Source organism: Camelus dromedarius, chromosome 8, assembly GCF_036321535.1.
Source record: "Camelus dromedarius isolate mCamDro1 chromosome 8, mCamDro1.pat, whole genome shotgun sequence".
Classification (NCBI taxonomy): Eukaryota; Metazoa; Chordata; class Mammalia; order Artiodactyla; family Camelidae; genus Camelus; species Camelus dromedarius.
Window position 1 is genome coordinate 6,238,670 of NC_087443.1, and position 25,094 is coordinate 6,263,763.

General features: G+C 51.3%; 1 protein-coding gene across 3 annotated transcripts in view; it reads left to right on the plus strand.

Annotated features, from left to right (window-relative positions):
- CAPN9 (calpain 9) overlaps window positions 1-25,094 on the plus strand; it is a 45,487-nt gene that overhangs the window by 18,627 nt on the left and 1,766 nt on the right. For 2 of the 3 annotated variants that reach the window (XM_064488607.1, XM_064488609.1), the window contains 13 exons: window positions 322-407; window positions 2,320-2,397; window positions 6,269-6,429; window positions 8,017-8,174; window positions 8,346-8,554; window positions 12,186-12,222; window positions 13,223-13,303; window positions 15,035-15,092; window positions 17,104-17,168; window positions 17,774-17,842; window positions 18,177-18,255; window positions 20,063-20,179; window positions 23,094-23,152. In XM_064488607.1, coding sequence (XP_064344677.1) covers window positions 322-407; window positions 2,320-2,397; window positions 6,269-6,429; window positions 8,017-8,174; window positions 8,346-8,554; window positions 12,186-12,222; window positions 13,223-13,303; window positions 15,035-15,092; window positions 17,104-17,168; window positions 17,774-17,842; window positions 18,177-18,255; window positions 20,063-20,179; window positions 23,094-23,152 — 1,257 coding nt within the window. The remainder of the gene's footprint in view (window positions 1-321; window positions 408-2,319; window positions 2,398-6,268; window positions 6,430-8,016; window positions 8,175-8,345; window positions 8,555-12,185; window positions 12,223-13,222; window positions 13,304-15,034; window positions 15,093-17,103; window positions 17,169-17,773; window positions 17,843-18,176; window positions 18,256-20,062; window positions 20,180-23,093; window positions 23,153-25,094) is intronic. The other variant, XM_064488608.1, reaches the window with a different exon arrangement.

A 25,094-nucleotide genomic window follows, 5' to 3' on the forward strand; every position in this document is an offset into this window, starting at 1 on the left:
GTTCCAGTCTAGAGAGAAAACTCATTCATCTGAAGATTCATGGGGACTCATTTCTTGTTAATTTCAGTTCCCCTTTATTTCCCAGATGCAGCATAACCATCCTGGGGTGATTAATGCAACATCACTGGTAATGCCAGCCATTATGTTCTCTAGGAACTAGAAAACTCCGAGGGCTAGTTAAAAATGGATGAGTTTTGACATGTCCTTCGCATGTCGCAATCAAGAAGCTCTCGGAAAAGCCAGCCGTGGCTGGAGAGGGATCACCCGGGAGCCACGGGTGGATTTATCGTCTCACGTTTCCCTGATGCTTTTCCCTTTTAGGTAAATGTCCATGGCCAGAAAATTGAGCTCATCCGAGTCCGGAACCCTTGGGGCCAAGTTGAGTGGAACGGGTCCTGGAGCGACAGGTCAGTCCCCTCCCCATCCTTCCCACCCATCCCACTTTCCTGGGGTTCACAGGGGGCGGGCCCAGGACTTTCATATAATTACATTCATGTCAGTGAATGTATTACCTCCTAAGGGGAGTTTTATATCCCATGATATTGTGAAGGCTTTGTCCCAGTTATGAGGAGTGGCAGTACCTCTGTGTGTGTGTGTGTGTGTTGGGTGTGGGTGGGGGTGGCAATGAGTGCTTTGGGTGTGAGAATCTCTGAAACGTGGCCAAGCAGGTCACTAGAGAGTTCTCGCTCATGGTCACTGACCGCTGGCCAGAGGCCTAGTGGCGCCCAGAGAAACAGAGGCAGCAGAACAGGAAATCCATCCCCCACAGAGCAATCACCCAGGTTATTTATTTGGCCCCAGTTATAAGAAAGGACTGCCTGTCTTGTATGTGGCCCCTCCTCTTCCTTTGGGAAATGGCTCAGTTGACTGGGATCAGAGATGTTCCCAAATGTTCAGACAGGGTCCCCCTAGCTGTCCCCTCTCCTGCCCACCCAAGGTTCGTGGGGCTCTGAGGAGCCCAGCAGCGAGTCTGGAACTTCAGTGAAACTGAGGGATGTTTGTCCTCAGCTGGCACAGAGCCGCCAGCCCCCAACCCCTCCTGTGTGGGTGCTCTACCGACCGCCTCCACCAGAGGGCGCAGCACACAGCCCGGGCTCCCCATCCCTCATCTGGTCCCCCATCCCCGCCCCCAGCTTTGCTTCAGCCTTCTCAGCCCCAGGGTCTTCGGGAGACTGGTTCCTACCTGATCGCCATCAAAGGAGGGAAGTCTCATCAAAGTCAGCCTCCCTGTCCTGGTGGAAAGGGAGAGAACAGAGACACTGAAACCAAAATCGATGAGACTGCTTCCTCTGGCGAATGCACTTGTCTGGTCCCTGATTTAGGGAGAGCCCCCTGTGAAAGGGCCGGGTGCCTTGTTCCTCCTCCTGGTAAACCCGCAGGGGAGAAATAAGGAAATCACCCCAAGATGGTTTTACTGGATCAAAGCTGAAAACAAGCTTGCCTCCTGCTCCCACTCAGCGTCGGGGTGACGGAAGGTGGGTCTCCACCCTGATCCCTGACCCTGAGTCTGCCTGTCGTGAGAACAGGCCTGAAAGTGTGGCTTAGCGCCCCCAGCCCACTGCCGCGTCCACGTGAGAGCGGCTTAGAAGATAGTGACCCAGGTTCTGCTCTTCTGACCCCAGACCAGGGACTGGAGAAGGGGCTGTCCTGAGTCTCCCCCACCAGCCCAGGTCCACAGGGTGGCCATGCAGTGGTCACATCACTTACAGCACCACCATGGCGGTGACTCAATTTGAACTATTTGGGGGCGGCCATGGAGGAGCCCCAGAAATGCAGTGGCCCTGGAGGTGGGCCTCCTGAGTCTGCAGGATGCTCGGCACTGCTCACCTGAGCCCGCGTGTCCACAGACGTCTATTTCACCGAGCCCTCCCCGGCTCCCTAGTGAGGTCAGGTGAAGAAGGCTCTCGGTACGTCCAGTGTTAAGCACTGGCGAGCATGAGGTGTCATTACCACTCTTCAAAGTGTCAGCTCATAAACCAAGAGGGGAGGTCAAGGGACTGCTCCGGGCCACGCCTCTCAGCCCACTGTGGCTCCTTCTGTGGGTGTTCAGCTCCCTGTGGCGGTCCCTGGATAGTCCGCGGAGGAGGGGCCGGTGGTCCCCAGGGCCTTTTCCCGTCAGCTACACTTGGAGGCGTACTTGCCCACCAGCCTCTAGCTCCCCTGGCACATTTCCAGGTCCCTGACCAGGGTCCGTTCCCTACATAAAACAGCCTGGTTCCTAGGGAGGGGCACCCCCCACCAACTCCGGCCAAGGCCAGCGTCGTTCCCACCACCGTCGTCCAGAACCCTGCGCCTGACGCTGACTTTGTTCACTCCTAGTTCTCCTGAGTGGCGTTCTGTTGGCCCCGCTGAGCAAAGGCGCCTGTGTCACACCGCTCTGGACAACGGGGAGTTCTGGTACAGTGCCCGTCTCCGTGTTCATTTCCACATTAACTACCTCACAGGTGTGAGTGCTCGTCTGCCCTTGGGTGCTTCTGGTTTTTTCTGCTCTTTTTTTCCTTCTTCTTTTTTATTTTATTTTATTTTATTTTACTTTTATTTTATTTTATTTTATTTTATTGATAATCAAGTACATCCATCTCATACCCCTAGTGTTAACCCAGTTGGTGGAGAATTTAACGTGATGTTTGGGGAACTCATCCCATCTCAAGTTTAAACATCTCAGGGTCATCCAGAAGACACAGGATTCAGCCTCTTGTCTCCAACCCAGTACCCTGCCTCTGATCTCCCCATCATCCTTGTTTGCACATAAATTTGAAAGCAGGCAGCCCTGCTGCTCAGAGGCCCCCCGCCTCCACAGCCAGCTTGATCCCGGGCACCCTTGAGAACGGCTCCTGAGAGCATCTAGAAGTGCAGAAGGAAACACTTCTCACCTAGACTTCCCACAGCGCTGCATCTCTGTTCAGCTGACAAATTTAAGGGACCTTCATCTCCAACAGCTTTTTTCAATCTTCTTTCTTCCTGTGGGGTCCAGAAACATGTGGCACTTCCAACCCTGCCAGACCGTGCATTTCTGATTTCTAACTCTCTTCCCTGCCGTGGGCTCAAACCAGTCAATTCTTGCCTGAGCGCCTCTCTTTCTTTAAGACCTTATTAAATACAACAAGCAGAAACCAGCACACACAAATATTTCAGTTTCTTCTGGTCTTTTCCTCTTGAGCACAATCTCTGAGACATCTGTTCTATCTTCAGTACTTTTTTATATATTTTCTTTTCTTTTTTTTTTAATACATTTTTTACTTTGTTACTTTTTTTGGTGTGGGAGATAATTAGATTTATTTATTTATATTTGTTTATTCAGTGGAGGGACTGGGGATTGAACCCAGGACCTCATGCATGCTGAGCACGTGCTCTACCACTGAGCTATACCCTTCCCTCCGTCTTCAGTATTTTTGCATATTGTACAGGCAACGGTTGGAGCAAATATCTTTGCGGATCGTACATGGATATCTGTTTTCCAGCTCCATCACTTCTTTGCAGAATCCTGGCCAGTTGCTAAGCTGCTTTTGTGTATTTTAGATTCTCTTAAGATGGTTCCATACCTCAAGGCACCTTTGACCTTAGGTAACACCAGTTGCAGTAACAAATAGACTCAAAATGTATCGACTCCAATGCAATAAAGTGTGTCTCTCACTCACTGTAACAGTCCAGGAGCCCATTTCCATTCTGTGGGTGGCTGTCTCCATGCAGTGACTCAGGGACTCAAGCCTCTCACATCCTGTAGCTCTGGCACCCCCTGGAGCCACACCGTCACCTGCAGGGAGCCAGCAGAAGAAGAGGGGAATAAAACCTTGGGAGAAGACATCCCCATTTCCTAAAAGCCTTGACCCAGAATTAACACATGCCAGTGCTGACATCCCACCCTGGGTGGAAGATCCTGTTCTGGTGGGTGATCTTGGTGGCCTGCTAAGCCATCTCTGTCTCAGGAACCATGAGCTCCTACAGCGAAGAAATTTGTGGAAAAGATACAGGGCGTTGAGAGATTGACAAGCTGTTGAACTGGAAATTAGCAACAAATGGACCTTGAATTTTGAGTACAGAGACTCTGGGTTAATAAGTCATGGAAAGAGAAAAACAGAGGAGAGCGGAGGTAGGAATCCAGATCCTCCCAGGAATTGCCAAATATGAGCAGGAGGTAGGAACAGAGTTTGAGAGGCTGCCTGAGGCCACGCTGGTGGAAAGAAGGTCAGGTACAGAAAGAAGGAGAAACAGGGCTGAAGAAATGAGGGAACCCATGGGGAGAGACCCAGCAAAGAGCAGCGCCCTGTGGATGCCCCATCGCCCAGCCCTCCACCCCGGCCGCCCTTCCAGATGCAGCTGCACCTGATACCTGGGGCTGACACTGGCTGCGGCGACGCGTGGGACCAAAACCATCAGGCCCCTGAGCCCGGAGCCTTTCCTCCGGGAATCTTGACATCGGAGACTAGTGGAAGTACTGAGGACAGAACCCAGGACCTCGTGCATGCTAAGCACGCACTCTACCACTGAGCTCTACCCTCCCCTCCATCTTTAGTATTTTTGCATATTGTACAGTTGACAGTTGGAGCAAATATCTTTGCTGTTCATACATGGATGTCTATTTTCCAGCTCCATCACTTCCCTGCAGCCTCCTGGCCAGTTATTAAGCTGCTTTTGTGTATTTTAGATTCTCTTAAGATGTTTCCATACTTCAAGGCACCATTGACCTTGGGTAACGCCAGTTGCAGTAACAAGTAGACTCAAAATGTATCGACTTCAATAAAGTGTTTCCAGTCTCCTTCCACTATCATGTTTCACCCACTCTAGGACATTCTCCTGCAGCTCTCTCCTCTCTCCTTACTTGTGAATTCCTCCCTTTCTACTGAAGCATTTTCATCTGAATACTCTTGCTGTCATTCCACCTACTTCAAAGGAAAAATAGCCTGTCTTGACCCACTGAAACCAACAACCCATTTCTCTCTGCTTTGCTGCAGCAAAACTCACCACTTCCTTTCCACCCTTGGCTCCCTTCAACCGCGGCGTGTGTCCCGCCATCCCACTGAACCTGCCCGCACTGAGGATGCCACGGGCTCTCTGCTAAATCATGTCATCTCAGTCTGCCAGCAGCGTTTGGCACGGTTGCCACTGGGCATCCTGGATTCCAGGTCCTCCTGCTACCTGGGCTCCTCAGGGTCCTGTCCTGGTCCCTGCCCAGCCCCCTAACCTGTTAGTCTTGAAGGGCCTCAGGGTTCAATCTGTGGACCCCCTCCTCACTATCTGTGCCCCTCCCCTTTAGGTGATCTCATCCTGTCTCATGAGTTTAAAGACTGTCTCCACACTGATAACTTCCAGGTTTACACCTTCTGCTCCTGTCCCTGGAATTTCAGATCTCAGCTGCCTGCTGACACCTCCCCTTGGATGCCTGATCCACAGCTCAGGTTGACCTCTCCCAGCTTGTTTCAATCCTTCCCCCTACCCCATCTCTAAGCTTCCAGATACTCCAGCCAAACTCCTTGATTCCTTTCCTTCTGTCCCCCCACCTCGGATCCATCGGCAGGTCCTGTGAGATCTGCCTTCAGAATTTGACATTTGACATCTGAGCCCCACTCACCACCTCCCTCCTACCAGCCTGGACGGACCCAGCCTCACCTCTCTCCTGGACGATGGGGCACTAACTTCCTAGCAGGGGGCTCTCCTCCAGGCTGTGCCCCTTGAAGTCTGCTCTCAGCACGGAAGCCCGGGTGGCGTCCTCTGTCTGTGTGGCTCCTTCCAGTGGGGGTCCATCTGCTCGGAGTCAAAGCCAGAAGCCTCATGAGAACCACCCGGATCCGCTACCTTTGCATCGTACCCTTTGCTGACACCCCCGCCACCTCATGGGCTTCCTTGGTGTTCTGAGAGCATGCCAGGCACTTACCTGCATCAGGACCTTGTTCTCCAGGTGCCTGGAGCCCCAGAGAGCCACCTGTCCCGTCCCCCATGCCTCCGGCCTCCATACCTGACCGGTGAAGCCTTCCCATTTAAAATTGCCCCCCCATCTCTCCACCCCTCTTTCTGTGAAGTACTTTTATATAATCAACCTGCATTTTTACATTTGTTTCCTTTTCACTTTTGTAAACTTTTTAGCCTTTTCTTTTCTTTTCTTTTTTACTTTTTGGTGTGTATTTGCTGTGTCCCCCCGCCTGAGGTCTCCTGGCCCCTTGGGGAAGGCACCAGCACTCATGGCTGTTTGTTAGTTGAGTGACTGAGTGAATGAGCCACGTGGTGGGTGTCGACACCACGCCCCACACGCCGTGTCCCCGCTGTGTTGCAGGATGGCGTTCCGGGACTTCCGGGCCCACTTTGACAAGGTGGAGGTCTGCAACCTCACCCCCGACGCCCTGGGAGAGGAGGCTGTCCACAGGTGGGAGGTGACAGTCCACCAGGGAAGCTGGGTGCGGGGCTCCACGGCCGGCGGCTGCCGCAACTTCCTGGGTGCGTAGCCTGCCTGCCATTCTCTCTGTCCCTCCCCAGGGGCCAGTGCAAACAGACGACTTCAGGGCATCAGGGCCAGGACCCTGGAGAAAGGGGGCATGTCGACAGCAAGATTTCAGGAGCCACCGGGAGAAGAGGGCTGCAAAGACTGAGCAGGAAGCCGGATAAGAACCGCTCAGGGAAACTCCCACGTTTTACCACTGAGGTTATTTTCTGCCACAAGTGATAGAAAACACAGCTCACGCTCATTTGTTAATAAAAAGGCTGTGTTGTTCTCCATCACTGGAAGGGTCCGAGGAGAAGTCAGGCACCAGGCGGAGTTCTACCAGTCCATTTGTTTTGCTTGTCTGTTTGTTTTTGTTGAAGTAGAGTCGGCTTACAATGCGCTGTTAGTTTCTGGTGTCCAGCAGAGTGATTCAGTTACACATATACATTCCTTTTCATATTCTTTTTCAATATAGGCTGTTCCAAGATACTGAACATAGTTCCCTGCGCTCTACAGTAGGCCTTTGTTGTTTATCTATTTTACATACAGTAGCTACTATCTGCAAATCCCCAACTCCCAATTTATCCGTCCCGCCCTCTTCCCCCTCCCCCCGTAACCATAAGTGTGTTCTCTATGTCTGTGACGCTGTTTCTGTTTTGTAAATAAGTTCACTTGTGTCACTTTTTGAGATTCCACATATAAGTGACGTCCTGTGATATTTTTCTCTCTCCTCCTGTCAACCCTTTTGTTTGTGATTCTCTGTTTTGCTCTCCTCCCTCTGTTGGCCTCTCTATTCACAGGAGGGCAGCCAGCAGCACATAGGGCTTCCTGAGGCCTCACTCACATGCACCACAAGACCTTCTAATGGTCATTAAGCAAAAGTCTCAACGTCCCCCTAATTGGGAGTTCCTGGAGCTGATGTCCTGGGAGATGCTGTGGGATCGTTGGCTTTGTTCCAGTTCTCGGTGGCAAGAGGGACTAGCACAGATTAGTCAGGGTTCACCCTTGGAGCTGGGAGTGAGGTCCATTCTGCTCAAATGGCACCGCCACTAAACGGATGCCGGGGACAACCACACATGCTCTGCACTCTCTTAAATGCCACGTGGAAAAATCAGATGGTGCATGCTGTAGCCGCCTAGCCCCAGAAGAAGGTCTAAAAAGCTGCATGGGAATTACTATATATAAAACAGATAAACAACAAGGACCTACTAGTGTGTAGCACAGGGAACTGCATTCAATATCTTGTAATAGCCTTAAGGGAAAAGAATATGAAATATACATATTTGTATGTATGTGTGTAACTGAATTGCTTTGCTGTACACTGAAACTAGCACTGTAAATCAACTACACTTCAATAAAAAAAATTAAATAAAAATAAAAAGCTGTGTGGGAAATGGAAGAGAGGACACTTTGCATTCTCACAGAGGGTTATAAGAAAGGAGGGCAAGAGGGAATTGGAACAGAAAGGGAAGAAATTCTATTCTCAGGTTTGGGGGGCCATGGCGTGGGTGGACAGGGATGTGTGTGTGTCCTTTGTGTTTTGTGTTTTGTTTTGTTTTCTTTTAAGGAAGGGAAAATAATCTTCCTCTTTCCAATGACAGATACCTTTTGGACCAACCCACAAATAAAATTGTCCCTGACTGAGAAAGATGATGGAAGGGAGGAATGCACATTCCTTGTAGCCCTGATGCAGAAAGACCGAAGAAAACTCAAGAGGTTTGGTGCCAGTGTGCTGACCATCGGCTATGCCATTTACCAGGTGGGTGGGTGGGGGCCAGTCTCCTTTCCAGAGCCCCCCATCCAAGTTCTAGACTCTTGGTTCCTCCTTGGCCTCACACCTGATATTCAATGGCCGATCCCCAAACTGCATCCAAACAGCCAAGACCAACGGCCCTCCCTAGAGAAACCGCCCCCTTCCTCCCCACTGCAGTGCCCCGGCCAAGACGAACACCTGAACAAAGACTTCTTCAGATACCACGCCTCCCGGGCCAGAAGCAAGGTGTTCATCAACCTGCGAGAAGTCTCCGACCGGTTCTCACTGCCCCCCGGGGACTACATCCTCATCCCCAGCACTTTCGAGCCCCATCAGGAAGCCGATTTCTGCCTGAGGATCTTCTCGGAGAAGAAAGCCATTACCCGGTGAGTCACAGGATGGAGAAACCCTCGTCACGTAGTGGTCCCCTCACAGAGGCGTCTCCATCCTCCCGTTTTCCGTGACCTCCACGAGAACCTGGGCAGGAGGCTTTCCTCATCTATTTGCAAAGCGGGAGGCATGCCCCTTGCATTCCCACTCCTCCCGTCCCTCAAACAAACGTTAAAAAGTTGCTCTCTCCAACTGCTTCCCCAATCATGCTCACCAGACCCCCCTGGGGAGAGCCCTTCATTTTCCAGACCCTTCAGCCCAGAGGGTCCCGGAGTAAAAGCCACATTGAGGGATGAGAGACTCACCTCTGTTCATGATGAAAGGGATGGATTTTGCAAGTTTCAAGAATGACATGTTTAGGGGTAGGAGACAGCTCAGTGGTAGAGCGCGTGTGTAGCATGAACGAGGTCCTGGCTTCAATCCCCAGTCCCTCCATTAAATAAAAAAGAATGGCATGTTCTTTCCCTTCCAGTTTAAGTTAATGTTAGCAGGTTGTTCTGAGCTGGTCTCAGCTTAACTGACAGTGATGCTATGAGCTGAGTGCCTGAGGCGCTACCTAGATCTGGACTGTTGGAGGTGAGCCCCTCAGACCTCTCCCCAGCCAGCGTCGTGGCCGGACCAGCCCTTATGGTTCTTGTGATGCCTGCAGGACACACCTCAGCAACAGCCATCAGGGAACTTTGAAAAATAAAATGTGTTATTCGTGGGTCCCTATGTGGCCCACCCAGGGCCACACAGGGGCAGGGGGTGGAGGAGAGGACCCCAGCTTCTGCCTTTACTAAGGTCAAGGATGGGATGCCTAGAGTTTCATGGGTTCACTCTGGGTGAATCTGAAACATAAGAGCTGGAATAAGAGCAGGGGAAGGGAAAGGGAAGTGGTTAGTCAAACAGTTGTCTGGTCTACCAGAGCTTTCATTTAAAAGAAGGGACTATCAGAGTGGGGCCATTGGCTTTTTGTCCAGTTTTGTAGCTGGCAATGTCTTTATTCCAGACAGATGTCTTTGGAGCAGACAACTCGGCAACCAGAAGCTTAATGTCAGGCACTTACACTGCAATCAAAAAAGCTAACACAGGGGGAGGGTGTAGCTCAGTGGTAGAGGGAACGCTTTGCATGCATGAGGTCCTGGTTCAACCCGCAGTACCTCCATTAAATAAATAAACAAGCAAACCTAATTAACTTCCCCTGCAAAAAATTTTTTTAATAATAATTGTTTTAGAAAGCTAATTGCCTGGCACTTACACTAGTCTGGCTGCCTTCTGTACACCTGGTGTTCTGTCATCTCTCCTTTGCAGTGTCTTAGCAAAATTATTTTGTATCGGTTACTTCTATGGAAAAAATTTCCCATTACTGCCTGTTCACCATTGGTAGCTCTGTGATGGAAGGAAAAAAAATGGTTCAAGAGACAGCAACCTACTTCTTTTCTCAGTGGAGACACTTTGGGGATCACAGAGAATGGCAAGGTCTGGGAGTTCTGTATTTAAGCCAGATCAGTCCCCAACAGAGGGCCAGCCTGAGACAACCAGGAGGAGACAGTTGTGACCACGCAGCCTGCGCTGGCTTTTCCTTCTGTCTAGTGGGATGGAGACGGGTCGGTGGTGTGCACTGAGGATACAGTCATCCCTCGGTATCTGGAGGCGGGGATTGGTTCCAGGACCGGCACGGATACCAGAATCCTCCCACACTCGCGTCCCATAGTTGGCCTTCCACACACTCAGCTTCTGCATTTGCAGCTTCAGCCAACTACTGGTTGTAACCATCATACTATATTTATTGCAAAAAACCTACCTTTTTGGACCTGAGCAGTTCAAACCTATGTTGCTCAAGGCTCAACTCTTTTAAAGTCTGGTTGAGTTTCCCAAACTGACACCAAAGGCATGGGTTTTTCTCATCAGCTAAATTGAAGCAATAGTCTCTAATTTTTAAAACCGCTGCTGGAGACCTGTGCTCCAGGCTTCCCCCAGACACCTGGACAAGCGGAGGGTGAACCCCCAATGTCTGTTCCCACAAAAGCCCTCCACACGGAGCCAGGCGGATGGGCTAGTCTTGTGGGTAGAAGAGAGAGCCAGGCTGTGCCCCGTGCTCTCTGTCTCATGGTGGGGTGAGGCCTGAGACCCCCACATTGGTGGCTTTGAGGTGGCGAGGCCAACTGACTACTCATGCCTGCTCTGAACCAGGTACTTGACCTGCTGTGATATTGAGCACAAGGATCGGCTTTGTCGTCAGTAACAGAAGAACCGCACTAAGCCCTTTTCCCGCTGGTTTAGTTCTTGAGAGAGGGTCCTAAACGAGAGAGACAGAGAGAGAGAGAGAAAGGAAGGAAGACAGAAAGAGAAGAAAGAAAGAGAAGAGAGAGAGAGAGAGAGAGAGAGAGAGAGAGAGAGAGAGAGAGAGAGAGAGAAAGAAAGAAAGAAAGAAAGAAAGAAAGAAAGAAAGAAAGAAAGAAAGAGAGAGAGAGAGAAAGAGAGAAAGGAAGGAAGGAAGAGAGAAAGAAGGAAAGAAAAGAAAGAAAGAAAAGAAAAAGAAAGAAAGAAAGAAAGAAAGAAAGGAAAAGAAAGAGAGAGAGAGAAAGAAAGAAAGAAAGGAAGAAAGGAAGAAAGAAAGAAAGAAAGAAAGAAAGAAAGAAAGAAAGAAAGAAAGAAAGAAAGAAAGAAAGAAAAAGAAAGAAAGAAAGAAAGGGAGAAAGAAAGAAAGAAAAGAAAAGAAAAGAAGAAAAGAAAAGAAAAAAGAAAAGAAAAGAAAAGAAAAGAAAAGAAAAGGAGGGAGGGAGGAAGGAAGCCGTGCAGGCCCTGTGGTATGTGCCCAGGGGTGGGGAGGAGAGGGAGATGCCCGTGCCCTCCCAGTGTCTGCCTGTTTCTCTCCCCTTCGAGCATCCAGCAGTTCTTATTTGGAACTGCCTCAGGTTTTCATCTTTCATCTTCCTCATGCTTTCAGCATCAACAGAAGCGGAAGGCTGCTCCAACATTACTGCTTTGCAAACACTACAGCTTCCCCTAAAGATACGAACAGTGATGTAAACATCTTTCCAGTATTTTTCCTATTTTCTCCCAAATGTAAGCGCACAACCCCCAGCCTGCCCCACCCGCAGCGGGCGTGGGGGTTTACTTCCGCAGGGAGGGGCAGGGTCAAAGGATGCAGCTCCAGGGCTGGTCTTTTTGGTTCAGCATAACTTGATCTAGACTCCTTTAAAACCACCACGACTGGGTAACCCTCCATAGGCGGACTGTCTCCCACGATGCACAGTTCTGGGGGAGGGTGTCATGAAACCGCTCAGCTGACAAGACCTCAGGGGCTCTGTTATTTAACACAACACTTTGTAAACATCCCACTTCAGCAACATCTCTGGTTAAAGCGCATCCAGGAAATAGGGGGTGACTGCTGGTCCAGCTTCTGTCACTTCTGGAAGTCCAGGCTTTGCAAGTTCTCCCTGGGTGATGGCTAAACCACCTCCCTCTCATTTTCACGCCAGGCAGGATCTGTGGGACGAGGGTGGGGGAGACCCACGCGCGGCTCTGAGCAAGGAGGGCTCCAATGGGACAGAACCTCCCCAGAGCCCGGGGCCCTTTGGCGCTGCAGATCCTCAGGAGGAAGTTAACCCACCTTGACCCAGGTGCTTTCTGCCCTCACAGGGACATGGATGGCAGGGTAGACATCCACCTTCCTGAGGTGAGCCTTCTCGCGTTACCTTGGAGGGTGGGACTCAGTGACACCCTCCAACCTGTCCCTCTAACCAGAGCATCATTTAAAACTGTGAAGTTCAGGGGATGGTTATGTGCGATCAGGTAAGCACCTTGATTCTAACTTCCTGGAGAACAAACTTCCAAAATCCTCCAGCCCAACAGGACCCTGCGCAGGAATGAAGGAGGTGCTGGCTAGGAAGCTCTGTTTGGAGTGATGTTTCTCTGTGCTACTGACTTGCTCTGTTCCCAGCTGCTGCTCCTGGAGGGAAGGGAGTGTCTTTAAAATGTATCCAATTTAAGAAAAACAAAGGATAGGAAGAAAACAAGAGAGGCAGGAAGATTCTTTTCTAAAAGATTTCTTTTTAAAATCCTTGATGGAACACATTGTATCTTCCCTGGGTTGTGTGTCGGGGCGGGGGGGTGCAGGTTTTTCACTTGGCCGAGGGCTGTGAGACCTCTAGGAGGTGCGGCGGGAGCGGTCTGACGCTCCCAACCTTGCCACGTGCTCCTGTGGGGCCAAAATCAGAAGAAGACAAAGCATCCAGGACGCTTACTGAGCTCTCCGTGCACCGGTTCCTGTGCTTCATGCGAGAAATCGATTCCTGCCCTCAAAGATTTTACCACCTGTCAAGACAGATAATTAAGCAAGTAATTAGTCAAGTGGATGATAAGATAGAGGAGGTGCAGGGACCCTAACTCAGTCAGGAGCCAGGCTTTTTTTAGGGAAGGAGGCTTAAGAGCCCCACTAATAAAGTCCTTCCAGAGTCTCCTAAAAAGGCTTCACAAGGAGTGAGGACCACACTCGTGACGCCACGGGCAGCAGCCAGCTCTGAGCTCCACTAAAGAGGGCGCGATCCTGCGTGGCTGGGAGGTGCCGGCTTCTCCCACCTCCAGCCTGGGTCTCCTCTCCTGCTGTTTCTTTGGGGAAGCACATGTCAAGTGTCTTTTCTTGGGGCTCCATGCAAGTTCCTCTGGTTAATTTTCAGCCTCCAAAGCCGAGTCCACCCAGCCAAGAGACGGAGGAGGAACAACAGTTCCGGGCCCTGTTTAAAAACATCGCTGGTGAGGTAGGCTGCCTTGGATCCTCTGCAGAGCTGAGGGGCCTAGGCTTGGGGAGGTAGGAAGGTTTTTTCTGTCTGCAACATTTCCCAGAGGCATGATGCCTGATGCCTGAAGCCTGGGTCCCGAGCCTTGGCCCCCTGAGGCTTGGCAGAGCTAGTCAGAAGATGAGAGCATCCCTGGTCATTCGAGAGGCCCTAGACTGTCTCCTCCACGCCACCTCCCACCCGTCTGTGCTGTCAGTGGGACAGTGGTACCCCAAAGAGCTCAGACCGATAACGGAAGCCTTGAAGAGGTGGCGCCTTTGAACTCTGCCCAGAGATCAGTCTCTGGATGGCTCTCTCTGCTCTGGCCGGAGGTGGTGGTGTTCTGGGGGGCCATCGTTAGCTTGTAAACATGCAGCAGCTGTGGGCCGGGCGCATCTGCAGAAGGAGAGACTGTCTGTGCCCCACTTCCAGCCCTTTGCACCCCCCATTCCTGTCTTCGGCTGCCCTGCTTTCTTGTTAGGGACCTTGACTGCTCCTGAGGGACCTGGGTTTTCCCTGCCCCCATCCTCCTGGAAACTGCTCCCTCTGTGTTCCCTGGAAGCCTCTCAGTTGGTAACCATAAATAAAATAAGCCTGGTAAACCAGTTCAGGGCAAGGTGCTAATGCCTGTGTGAGCCTCCTTCCCCAGACCAGAACCTTAATTGTGGAAGGGGGGTGACGCCTACCCCTGGGGATGAATCCCTCGCAGTGGGGTTTCAGGCACTGGAATGAACAGTCAGGTCAGGGAGACCTGGGGACCAGGGCTGGACGAGAGCCCCGTGCTGGGCAGAGTAGGTGTGGGAGAGAGGGGTGAGCTCCCAGCTGGGGTGCTCTCTGCAGGGCTGGCCTCGGGGAGAGCCCCAGAGAGAGGAGGCATGTGGGCGAGCCACAGAAGTTGCCAAAAAAAGGAGACCCGGGTTTGGAAGGGAGGAGGGGAGTGTTGCAACTTGACTCAACCTTTAGCAGCAACCAAAAGGCGCCTCTAGAGCTCAGTTGCTCAGTCCTGACCCTGCTTGTCTTCGGACGAGCTGATGACTGGGCTCAGGGCTCCATCTCTCTCGCCTCCCCTGTTCTGACAGGGCTGAGACCACATCGCTGAATCCTCACTAGGGCTGAACACCCCCAACCGCCATTCCCTGAGCCTCAGATGCTGGGAGGTGGAGCCTGGGCAGGTGCCTGTGAAAGTAACCCCCCAGGGGATTGCGTTTCCCACTGCTGGTTCAAAACCCTGGGCCAAAGGAGCCCTCCTGGCGGTGTTCCTCGAACTGCCCTGGACATAAAAATCCCCTAAGCATCCTGGAAATGTAGCTCTCCTGGTCGGGAGGGCTGGGTGGGGCCTGAGACTCTGCATTTCCAACAAGCTTTTCAGAGCTGTGGCTCTTCGTGCTCTGCCTCAGATCAGTGGCTCTGAAGTTCACCCCTGGAGGTTTTGAAAATAACCAGTGAGTCATACTCCAAAGTGTTCTGATTGAAACAGGCCTTGGGCTGAGTCCCCAGTGTGGGGAATTTTTTAAGGCTCTCCAGTGCTTCTGCTGTGCAGAGGCTGGGAGACTCTGACCCAAACTTCCTCCGACATAAGAATCATCTGGGGAGGTTCAGCTCAGGGATGGGGAAGCCTTGCCCGGCCCCGTATCCCCATCCTTCTGGATTGGGCCCACAGGTCCCCGACAAGGCACTAAAAATCATAAAAAGCAACTGTCTCCACTTCAACAGGACATGGAGGTGACAGCAGAGGAACTCCAATATATTTTAAATGCTGTGCTGCAAAAAAGTAAGTGCTCCCACCCCCACCCCTTGGGGACCTCAGAGCTCCACTGGAGGGACCGTGGGCCGTGGGATGGTTGGCTTGCTGCCTGGGCTCCTCCAGACCTGCCCCCTCCCCGGGTTCCCAGCTCCTCAGAGCCACAGACCTGCCTTCCAGGGCTGACTTTAGACAAACTTTAAAAATTGCTTTCCTTGCTTATTTCCTGATTACAAAAATGATGCAAGTTTATAAGAAAAAATTCTAAAAAAAAGGCAGAAAAGCCTCATGACAAGGACAAAAACCACCAATATCTCACCATCTGTAAGTAAGGACTTTATCAGACGTGTGTGTGTGTGTGTGTGTGTGTGTGTCTGTGTATCATCAGTGCAGTCTGCGTGTGTGTCTCTGTATGTATATGCACACACATGATAGATATAAAATCAGAGATACAATTTTATTTTTTATTTTTAAAATTGTATTTATTATTGTATTATTTATTTTATTTTTGGGTGGAGATAATTAGGTTTGTTTATTTTTAGAGGAGGTACTGGGGATTGAACCCAGGACCTCACACATGCTGAGCACACGCTCTACCACTGAGCTGTACCACAATTTTATTTTTTAATACAAAAGCTTTGAGATGTAATTCACATACTCCGCAATTCACCCATTGAAAGTACGCAACTCTGCAAAGTGAAATAAGTCAGAGAAAGACAAACACTGTGTGATACCACTTACACGTGGAATCTAAAAACTAAACAAACTGGTGAATACAATGAGAAAGAAACCGACTCACAGAATACAGAGAATCAACCAGTGGTTACCAGTGGGGAGGAAGGGTGGGCCAAGGTAGGGGAGGGGAGTGGGGGGTGCGAAGAATTGGGTGTAAGACAGGCTATGTGCAAGGATGTGTTGCACAACACTGAGAATAGAGCCAGTGTCTTGTAATAACTGTAAATGGAGTGTAACTTTAAAAATTGTATAAAAGTTAAAAACTTTCTAAACGTATACAACTCAGTGGATTTTAGCATGTCCATAGATTGTGCAGCCGTCACCACAATCACTTTTCATTTGATTCAGAACATTTTTCTATCACTCCAAAAAGAAACCATGTACCGGCAGAGTCACTCCCTCTCCCCTCGTCCTTGGCAACCACTCATCTGCTTCCTGCCTCTGTTGATTTGCCTGTTCGCATATGAAAGGAATCATATAAAATGTGGGTCTGTTGAGCTGGCTTTTTTCACTTAGCAGGACGTCCTTCAGGTCCACCCGCGTTGTAATGTGTGTCAGGACATCTCCACTTGCTGTTATGGCTGGATAAGATTCCGTTGTGTGAATACAGCGGGTTTGGTTCATCCATTGATGGACATTTGGGGTGTTGCCACTTGTTGGCTGTTACGAATAATGCTGCTATGAGCAGTCGTGTACACGGTTTTTGTGCGAACATGTGTGTTCATTTCTCCGGGGTGTGTAGCTAAGACGATTGCTGGGGCACGTGGTACATCTATAGTTATTGTTTTAAGAAGCTGCCTGATTGTTTTACAAAGTGGCTGTTTAACCTCTCCACTAGCAGTGTATGAGTGTTCACGTTTCTCCAGTCATTTTGAATCTTCCCTTTTAAACTCAATTTTAAGAGCGTTTTCCCAGATCACTAAATGTGCTTCAAAAACATGATTCTTTAGGATTGGGTGATAATTTATCATGTGAACATAACCTAACTGATTGTCCATACCCTTCCATTGGTCATTTCTATCATTTCTAAATTTTCGCCAGTATGAATAACCTGATGATAAAAATCTCAATTTAGAATTATTTGCTTGGGATTCTTAAAACTAGGATAAAAGGAAGGGAGGATATGCCCATTTTTAAGGCTTTTTGAAATATTTTTCCTCCCCAAAGACCATGTTCTACTTTCATTAGTGTCTTCATGGTGACCCCGTCACCACCCTCACCAGCCCGGGTCTAACCACACTGCAGGTAGGGAGTAGGTTGATCTTTTCAGGGGTCAACTGAATCCTGCTTTCTTGTGTGATTTCAGAAAAGAACATCAAATTCAAGAAGCTCAGCCTAATTTCCTGTAAAAACATCATTTCTCTAATGGACGTATCCTTCCAAATATGTGGGCAGAAATAGATGTTGAGGCAGGCTCTCCTGGAACGTGGCATCCTCAAGCAGCAGAATAGTCCTCTTCGCATAGAATGGCCAAAGCCTGGGAGGCCGTGGTGCCTGAACTGGAACAGAATCAGGAGGTGCAGATTGTCCAGTGGGGGGAATGTCTCTGAAGGAACTTGGGGATCTTGGTGCCTCGTTGGAGTCCTGTCCAAGCGAATGAAGTGTTTTTGTGTGTGTGGTTTTTGTTTGTTTGTTGTTTTTTTTTTTATTTTTTGGAGGGTGGGAGGGAGGTAATTAGGTTTATTTATTTCTTAATGGAGGGACTGGGGACTGAACCCAGGACCTCACACATGCTAAGCACGCGCTCTACCACTGAGCCGCACCCTCTCCGCCGTGTGTGTGTTTTCAACCTTTCTATTGCCGTCCCCACCTCACCCCTCATTCATGGGATTCATGGCTTAATAGTTAAACCACTTCCCTCACAGCCTGAATAGCACCCATGCCAGCCCTCCCCCTCCCCTTCCCCCTCTGCAGCCCCAGGAGGCTTGGGGTGAAATGATTCTCGAATCTTCTCTTCCTTAATGCACTCCGCACAGACCAGCGGTAATGGGAAGTTAGAGTTCAGGGAATTCAAAGCGTTCTGGGAGAAGCTGAAGATGTGGACAGTACGTAACCCGGCCAGTGCATGGGGGACCGGACAGACCTGGAGCAGAAGGGGGTTTTAAAGACCGAGGTGCTGCTGGCCAGTGGATATGTGTCCAGAAAGGGCGGAAGGGAGGAAGTCATGGTGGAACGCCAGTACTTACTTCCAATACCGAGGGAAGGACCGCGGTGCTTCCACCCCAAATGAAAGGAAAACCAAGGGACCCCTTTCTTGGAGGCCCTAACGCAACCACTGCCCCTTCCAGCTGGTGAGGAGTCCCGGTCCTGCGCGGGCCACCGAAGGGGCCTCGGCGGGGCCTTCAGATGCTCGGGGCCTCAGCGTCTCTCTCCCCACAGAACCTTTTCCTGCAGTTCGATGCTGACGAATCCGGCACCATGTCCTCCTATGAGCTGCGGACCGCCCTGAAAGCCGCAGGTAAAGGAGGGCCCGGGCAGCCAGGCGCGGGCTGGCCGCGGCCCAGCTGCCATCTGCGGAGGCCGCGCACCTCTCACGGCCCGAGGAGGGGCCAGTCTTTGAGCAGAACTGCTGCTTCTTAAGGGCAGGGCCCGGCCTCAGACTCAAGACTCGCTCCCTCTCGTCAGGGCGCATGTTTTAAACCACCGTGCGACACGGGCAGGAGTCTTTAAAGTGTGTCCACTGGGCATGAGCCTAGCCCGACCCCTGCAGGCCTCAGCCTCCAGCCAAGTTTTTTGGCCAAGTTCTACGTGACTTTGCTGGCAAGCTCTCTGTTCCCAAACTTCTCATTTCTGCCTTCAGATGACGATTATCACGCCATGCCGCCCCCGTGGTTTGGCATCAGGTTTGGCGTCGGGTTTGGGGTGCACAGAGCTCTGTATCCCTCTGCCCCTGTGGCCCTGGCCCCTGGCTTTGTCACTGGCAGACCAAATCCAAACGGAAGCTTCCGTGGTAGTTTTTACCCATTCCCTGCAAGAAGGGTGGGCTCCAGGTGGCACTCCTAGCCCTGTGGCAGTCACTGCCTGGGAAGCCTGAGTCTCTGAGGTTCAGCTGTCCTTTGCATGTGACGGTGACCACAGCCCACAGCCCCCGCCCAGCCGCAAGGCGCCCCTCACAAAGCACACTTCACAGACACGCCCCTGGGACTGGCCAGAGCCTGAGACCCGGCTCCCTCCCAGGTAAAACAAACATGGGGAGACACTGTCAGCCTGGTGGTCTGATAAAGGACACTATGTGCAAAATCAGGCCCAGCTTGTGAGGGCAAAGAGGACAAAATTGGTTATAAATGTGGAGACGGCCACAGAGGAGAAGGGCCTGGCTCCTCAGGGGCTGGGGTCCTGGTTCTTAGAGCAAGGGGGACAGAGCAGGACAGAGCAGGGACAAAGGGAGCCCTTCAGAGACAGGGTGTGGCCATCCTTCTTTTCCTGACTTGGGGAGGCGAGGGGGCCAGCCCCCACCCGCCCCTCCTCCAGCCCCGCGGGGCACACGCTCCAGGGTTCCGGCGGCCGGCGCCACCGTGCGGACCCCGGGAACCGCCTCCAATTGGCCTCCTCGCTCTGACCGGGTGTGGAGAAGCAGGAAGAGCCCAGGCAGACTTCTGAGCGATCCTTTGAACATTTCCCGGAAAGTGAGCAGGCAGGGGGGGTGGACTGGAAGTGGGGAGCACTGGTTTGAACTCAAAGCCTTAAACGTTGAATCTAGAAGGAGCATTACTTCATCTAAACCCCTCACTTGACCAACAAGCAAGCCCAGACCCAGAGGAGGGAAGCAAAGCGTCTGCGGCTGGTTCTCCCTCCCTCGGGCGTGTGTTTCACTGTGGGCGGCAGCATCCCCTTGGAGGAACTCCGTCTGCAGAGCCCCCACGCCTCTGGGCTAAAATGCCCGTGAGAAACCCCCACCTACTGGGGGTGTCCTGGCAGGAATCCCCCCCTCCTAGGGCCAGCAGGGGCGGGAAGTACAGCCCTAGAACCAGAGGAGGCTGCTGTGGGAACAGGCATGGGGCTTGGATGCTGTCTGGCGTCAAGTTCCCCTGAGTGAGGCTTCCTGAAATGTCAGCAGGACCCCGTGGGTGATGTGAGGTCAAAGCCATGACCCCGAACTCGGTGAACTCAAAAGGCAGAGACACACTGTCACACTGCACGAGGGCAGCGCCCCACTGGGGCCATCACCCCCTACCCCATCTCTCTCGCAGCCAACTCAGTTCTCCCGAAGGTGCGTCCTGTGGGGCTCAGCTGGGGTGACCGTGCCCCCTCCCTTGTCCCGACAGGCTTCCAGCTCAGCAGTCCCCTCCTGCAGCAGATCGTCCTCAGGTGTGCGGACCAGGAGCTCCACCTGGGCTTCGACGACTTCCTGAACTGCCTGGTCCGGCTGGAGAATGCAAGCCGTAAGTGTCCAGCGGGGCTGTGTGTCCTGGGGCCCCAGGAAGAGCCCATCCCCTCTGGTCACCTTGTTACAGGAAAAAATGGGATGCAAGAGAATGGCTGTGTCCCAGGTCTCGGTCGAGTCCCTGGGATGCGCCTCGCCAAGTAAGGGGCCTTGGCTTCGCATGTTAAAGAATTCAAGAGCGAGCCATAATTAAGTAAAAGAAGGTTTATTCAGAGAGATGTACCCTCCGTAGGCAGAGTGCAGGCTGTCTCAAAAGGCAAGAGAAAGGCCTGGGAGATACGCATTCCATAGGCAGAATGGAGCCATCTTACTCAGAAGGGAGAGTGGGTAACACGTACATTTTGTGTAGACAAAACAAGCCTGTCTCTGCTTTGTGAACAGCCTTCTCTCTCACTCGCCTTTAGAACACAAAGCTTGGGTTAACTCCTAAGTTTCTCTAGGACACATACTAAGAAATTTTACGGTGTTGTTCGCAGGACTCCTCAGCGTTCAACTAGCCACTCCAAATCTTAGGAAAATGTTCCATTCTCTGAAAGAAATGCATGTATAAAACTTCCTTCATCTTCGCTGTTGGTAACACGCTCGGCCTCAGAGCACAGGGTCGGCTGGTCCCAGGAATTGGCCATCACCCACGTTTTGGCCTTTTACGGGCAGCCTTGAAACTGTCCTGGCACTTGTGGGGGTGACATCTAACAGCTAATGTGTTACAATGAGCAGATATTGAAGCGCAGGGTCTGCTGGGAGTTGAATCTTCGCCATCTTGGTGTTAATTGCCGTGTCATTCTTTTCATGGTTATGCCCCGCCCCCTTCTGTCCTGTCTCAGCCTTCCAGGAGCACAAAAAAACCAACTCGCTGAAAATTACAGCACAGACAGGCCAAGCACAGGGATCTAGGTGACGTGTGTGGTTCACGAGGGTTTGGGATGTGTGCATCGTCCCTGCAGTGGGTTTGTGACAGTCCTTCTCCATCCATTCACAGTGTCTTTGTGGGAAGGTGACCGAGTAGGGGTGAGGTTCCTGCCTCAGGTCTGAGGAGAGGTCACATCCCACCACTGCACACAGAATCAGGAGTCCCCCTCCCTCAGTCCCCGTCCCTCCCCCGCTTCTGGGCTTTGTAAGCCCTAGACACCGACCCAGTTACCTGACACAAGGTTTGTCACCCCAGGGAGAGAGAGACCAAGCATGGGTGGTCCTTAGCCTTGGTGGCCTATGTCTACCACCCATCCCCGGGGCGGGGTCACACAACTGAAGCTGAACGAAGCACATGGGGGCCTGTAACTCAGCGCCAGGGCAGCTACCCTGGGGGACCACCTGCCCAGGTGACCCCAGGATGCCCTCGCTTGGTTAAATGCCATCTTGAACCTTAATAATTTTTTAACTAGGCGTTCCAAATTTCCATTTTTCCCTGGGCCCCACAAATTTTGGAGCCAGTCCTGCTTGGCACCGTCTCAAGTCCGTTTGCTGGATGACTTCGAGGCACTGGCTAAACCAAGGCGGGGTCTGTGCTCTCGGTTCCACGGGAAAGGCGGTCACTTTAATTAGACTTACAGGGTGGTCAACCTGTAATGAGATGTGATGACTTGTCTCCTTGCAACTTCCCTTTTCCTTTCTGAATCTGCGCAGCCTCAGTCCTTTCCTCTAGGGAATTCTCAGCGTGTTCTTATAACCGAGGAATATCAGGGACAAGGCACTTAAGACTTAAAACATCACCCTCTCCGGGACCCTCACGTTAGCTTCACCATTGGGAGAACTTTAAATGCACTAAAGCTAAGGCTTTACTCCAGGCTGATTTTAACCTTTTTTCCTAGAAATTTTTGCTCATATTTTGCTTTATACTTAAGTATAAAGAATAGTATCAGTCTCCTTGAGCCCCACTCCCACCCCTACTTCTCAAATCCTGCCACACACGACAGTCCCTGGGAGAGCTTCCAAAAAATGTGATGACCAGGATGCACAGACCAATTAAATTAAAATCTAAGGGGTGGCACACAGCATCTTTTTTCTAAACCCAGTGGTTCCAGCACTTTCTAACCAGCCCAGCCTCAGCAATTATCATCTTGCTAGCCTTTTTCCTATGTTCCCCTAATGCGTACACTTTTTTCCCTGAATGACTTAATAACAGATCCCAGAAACTTGGTCCTTTCATCTGTGAACATCCCTATCAGATAGACTTGTCTTTACCATATGTCGACCTGCACCCCTCACAAAATTCTCAGTAAGTCCTCGGCATCCACTAAGATCTGGTCCATGAAGAGATTTACCAGGGGTGCTGGGCTGCTGGGCTCTGTGCCTTTTGTTCTACGGCAGCCCCCTCCCCTTCGTGTTGTATTTTAAATCTCCCAGGGTGACTCGCAGGTGACGCTGGGGTTGGCTGGCTCCACATTTCGACTGAGATGTGGAGGCTGAAGCCAGGAGAGGAAGGTAACTGTGTTAGGTTATTCAGTGCAACACGCAGGGCGTCCAGCTCAGATGGACTCCCTCTCCAACCCACGTTCCGCCCACGTGGGGGTCCATCCAGGGCTCACCTTCTCAACAGGGGCTCATAGAGACTGACCAGCTTTCAAGACTCATGCAAAACTCTCTCCATGTGCTTTTTTTCTGGAGAGAAGGTCCACGGATTGCAGTGCAGATCAGGAAGGTGTTTCAGGTCCAGGAGCTGGCCAGCTGAGCGGTGCCCGGTAGTTGGCAGACCTGCGATGCTAAGGCCACCGGCTTCTGCCATCCCAGGAATTCCAGACGCTTCCCCCAGTTGAGAGAAATCCCTTCCCTGGGCCTGAGTCTGGCCGCCCTAGAGGATGCTCATCCCTGCCAGCAGATGGGGCAGCACCTCACAGGCCCCTCGGTGGCCGGCAAATAATGAGTCCCGTTGAGGGCACTTCACAATGATGCCTTTCTTGTGTCTCTCCCATCAGGGGTGTTCCAGGCTCTCAGGACGAAGAACAAGGAGTTCATTCATCTCAACATAAACGAGGTATGACCGATCCAGAACTTCCGCTCAGGGATCCAGCCAGGGCTGGGCAGAAGCCACACTCCAAAAACACTTGCTGAATACATGATCCCACGTGGGGGTTAACACCTCTCCTCAGGGTAGTTATAATAATAACATTGTTCATTTTTTGAGGTGCTATCCATTTAGCACTCAATATGACCACAACAGCCCTTCGAGCTAAGGACTAACAGTATCCCCATTTTGCAGAGGTGGTTACTGAGGCACAGAGAGGTCCATCACTGGAAAGAGTGAGCGAGCCAGCCCTGCCCGCTTGTCCTTCCCCTCCTCCTGCCACGTCAGCTCCTCAGCCCCCTTCCAGTCCCATGTTATGAACTTCAAAACTGCTCAGAGACTAGATCTTAACTGTCCTCACCGCAAAAAAGAAATGAGTATGTGACAGGTGCCAGCCGACACCACGTGGTAATCATGTTACAATGTATCAACGTCTCAAATCCACACGTTTACACCTGATACTGATGCCATGTCTTGTGTTAATTCCATCTCAGTAAAACAAATCAACAACATAAAAACAAAAGAAGAAATGCAGAGTGCCAGGCCCCATCCCAGACCCACTGGATGGATCTCATTTTAGCAGGACCTGCAGGAAATCCTAAACCCACTAACATACGAGAACACTGGTTAGACATTCTTCTGCCCAAAGGTGGCGGGGGCGGGGGAACTACAGGACTCTTTCCTTTAATCATTTTTTGGGGAGCTTAATTAGGTTTAGTTAGTTATTTATTTTTAGAGGAGGTGCTGGGGTTTGAACCCAGGACCTTGTGTATGCTAAGCATGCGCTCTACCACTTGAGCTGTACCTGCCCGACGACGGTCCTGTAATTTTTATCTTTTTTTTTCTTTCTCTCCCTGTGCTTTCTGTCCAGCTTTGCTTTTCCTAGGACCAAAGGGCAGTAAAGCCAGGCAGCCTGTGACCCTTTCCCCATCTCTGAGCCCTCTCTCCTCCCCTCCCACGTCTGTGCTCTCACTGCACACATTGCCAAAGTCAGCAGTTACTCTGGATCTGGGTACCGTTTCACTGTCTATTCCCAGAAGAGGAGGTTGATGGCGGCGTGTATTAGACAGGGCATGGAACTGTCAGTCAGCCCGCCCTGTGTGTCCGTCTCACCACTTGCAGAGAGCTGGGCCTTACTCTGACACCGGAAGTCTGGTTTATGATTTCATGTAACTTAGCAGTTTGTCGCGCTGACCGATTGTCTCATGGGTGGCTCAGACCCCTGGATGTATTACAGTTTCACTGAGAACAGAAACTGGGCCTTTCTCCTTTCTGGTATTCTCTCTCACCTGTAGCAGGCACAGTGCATTCAGTCCATGTAACTCCTCTAACTCGCAGTGTGCAAAACACCCCAGGACGCCCTTGAGAGAGGTACGCACTCAAACTATCCCTTATGGAAACGAGACGGGACCCTGGCCCACCTTAATTTCTCACTTACTGCAAAGTTTTGCTACCAATAAGCATGAAGAAAGAGTGGCCGTTGCCACGTGTGCACAGGGCAGGGGAGAGTGGGCAGGCTTGGCTGGCATTCGATGGCTCTTAGCCAAAGACCGCAAAGTACCAGACTCATGGAGCCAGCATTCCATTGTTTCAGGTTCAAGGTGCCCCTTCCAACCCAAGTGTCCACAGATGTGGAGGCTGGAGTGAGTTCTGGGTCCCCATTTCCTCCTCCTCAACAGACCGAGCCATTTGTTGTAAGCAAATGTCCTTACCTCATACTTACCACTCTCCAAAACAGCAGGAAAAACCCTCTCTGTCTCCCTTTGAACCTGCCGCCCTAACTCTAGCTGCAAGTTAGAATCGTCTAGGGGATTCTCAAAGGTCTGGCCATGCCCCCGACCAATTAAATCCAAATCTCTGAGGGAGGGGGGACCCAAGCATTGATATTTTAAAGATTCCCCTGGTGCGTCCA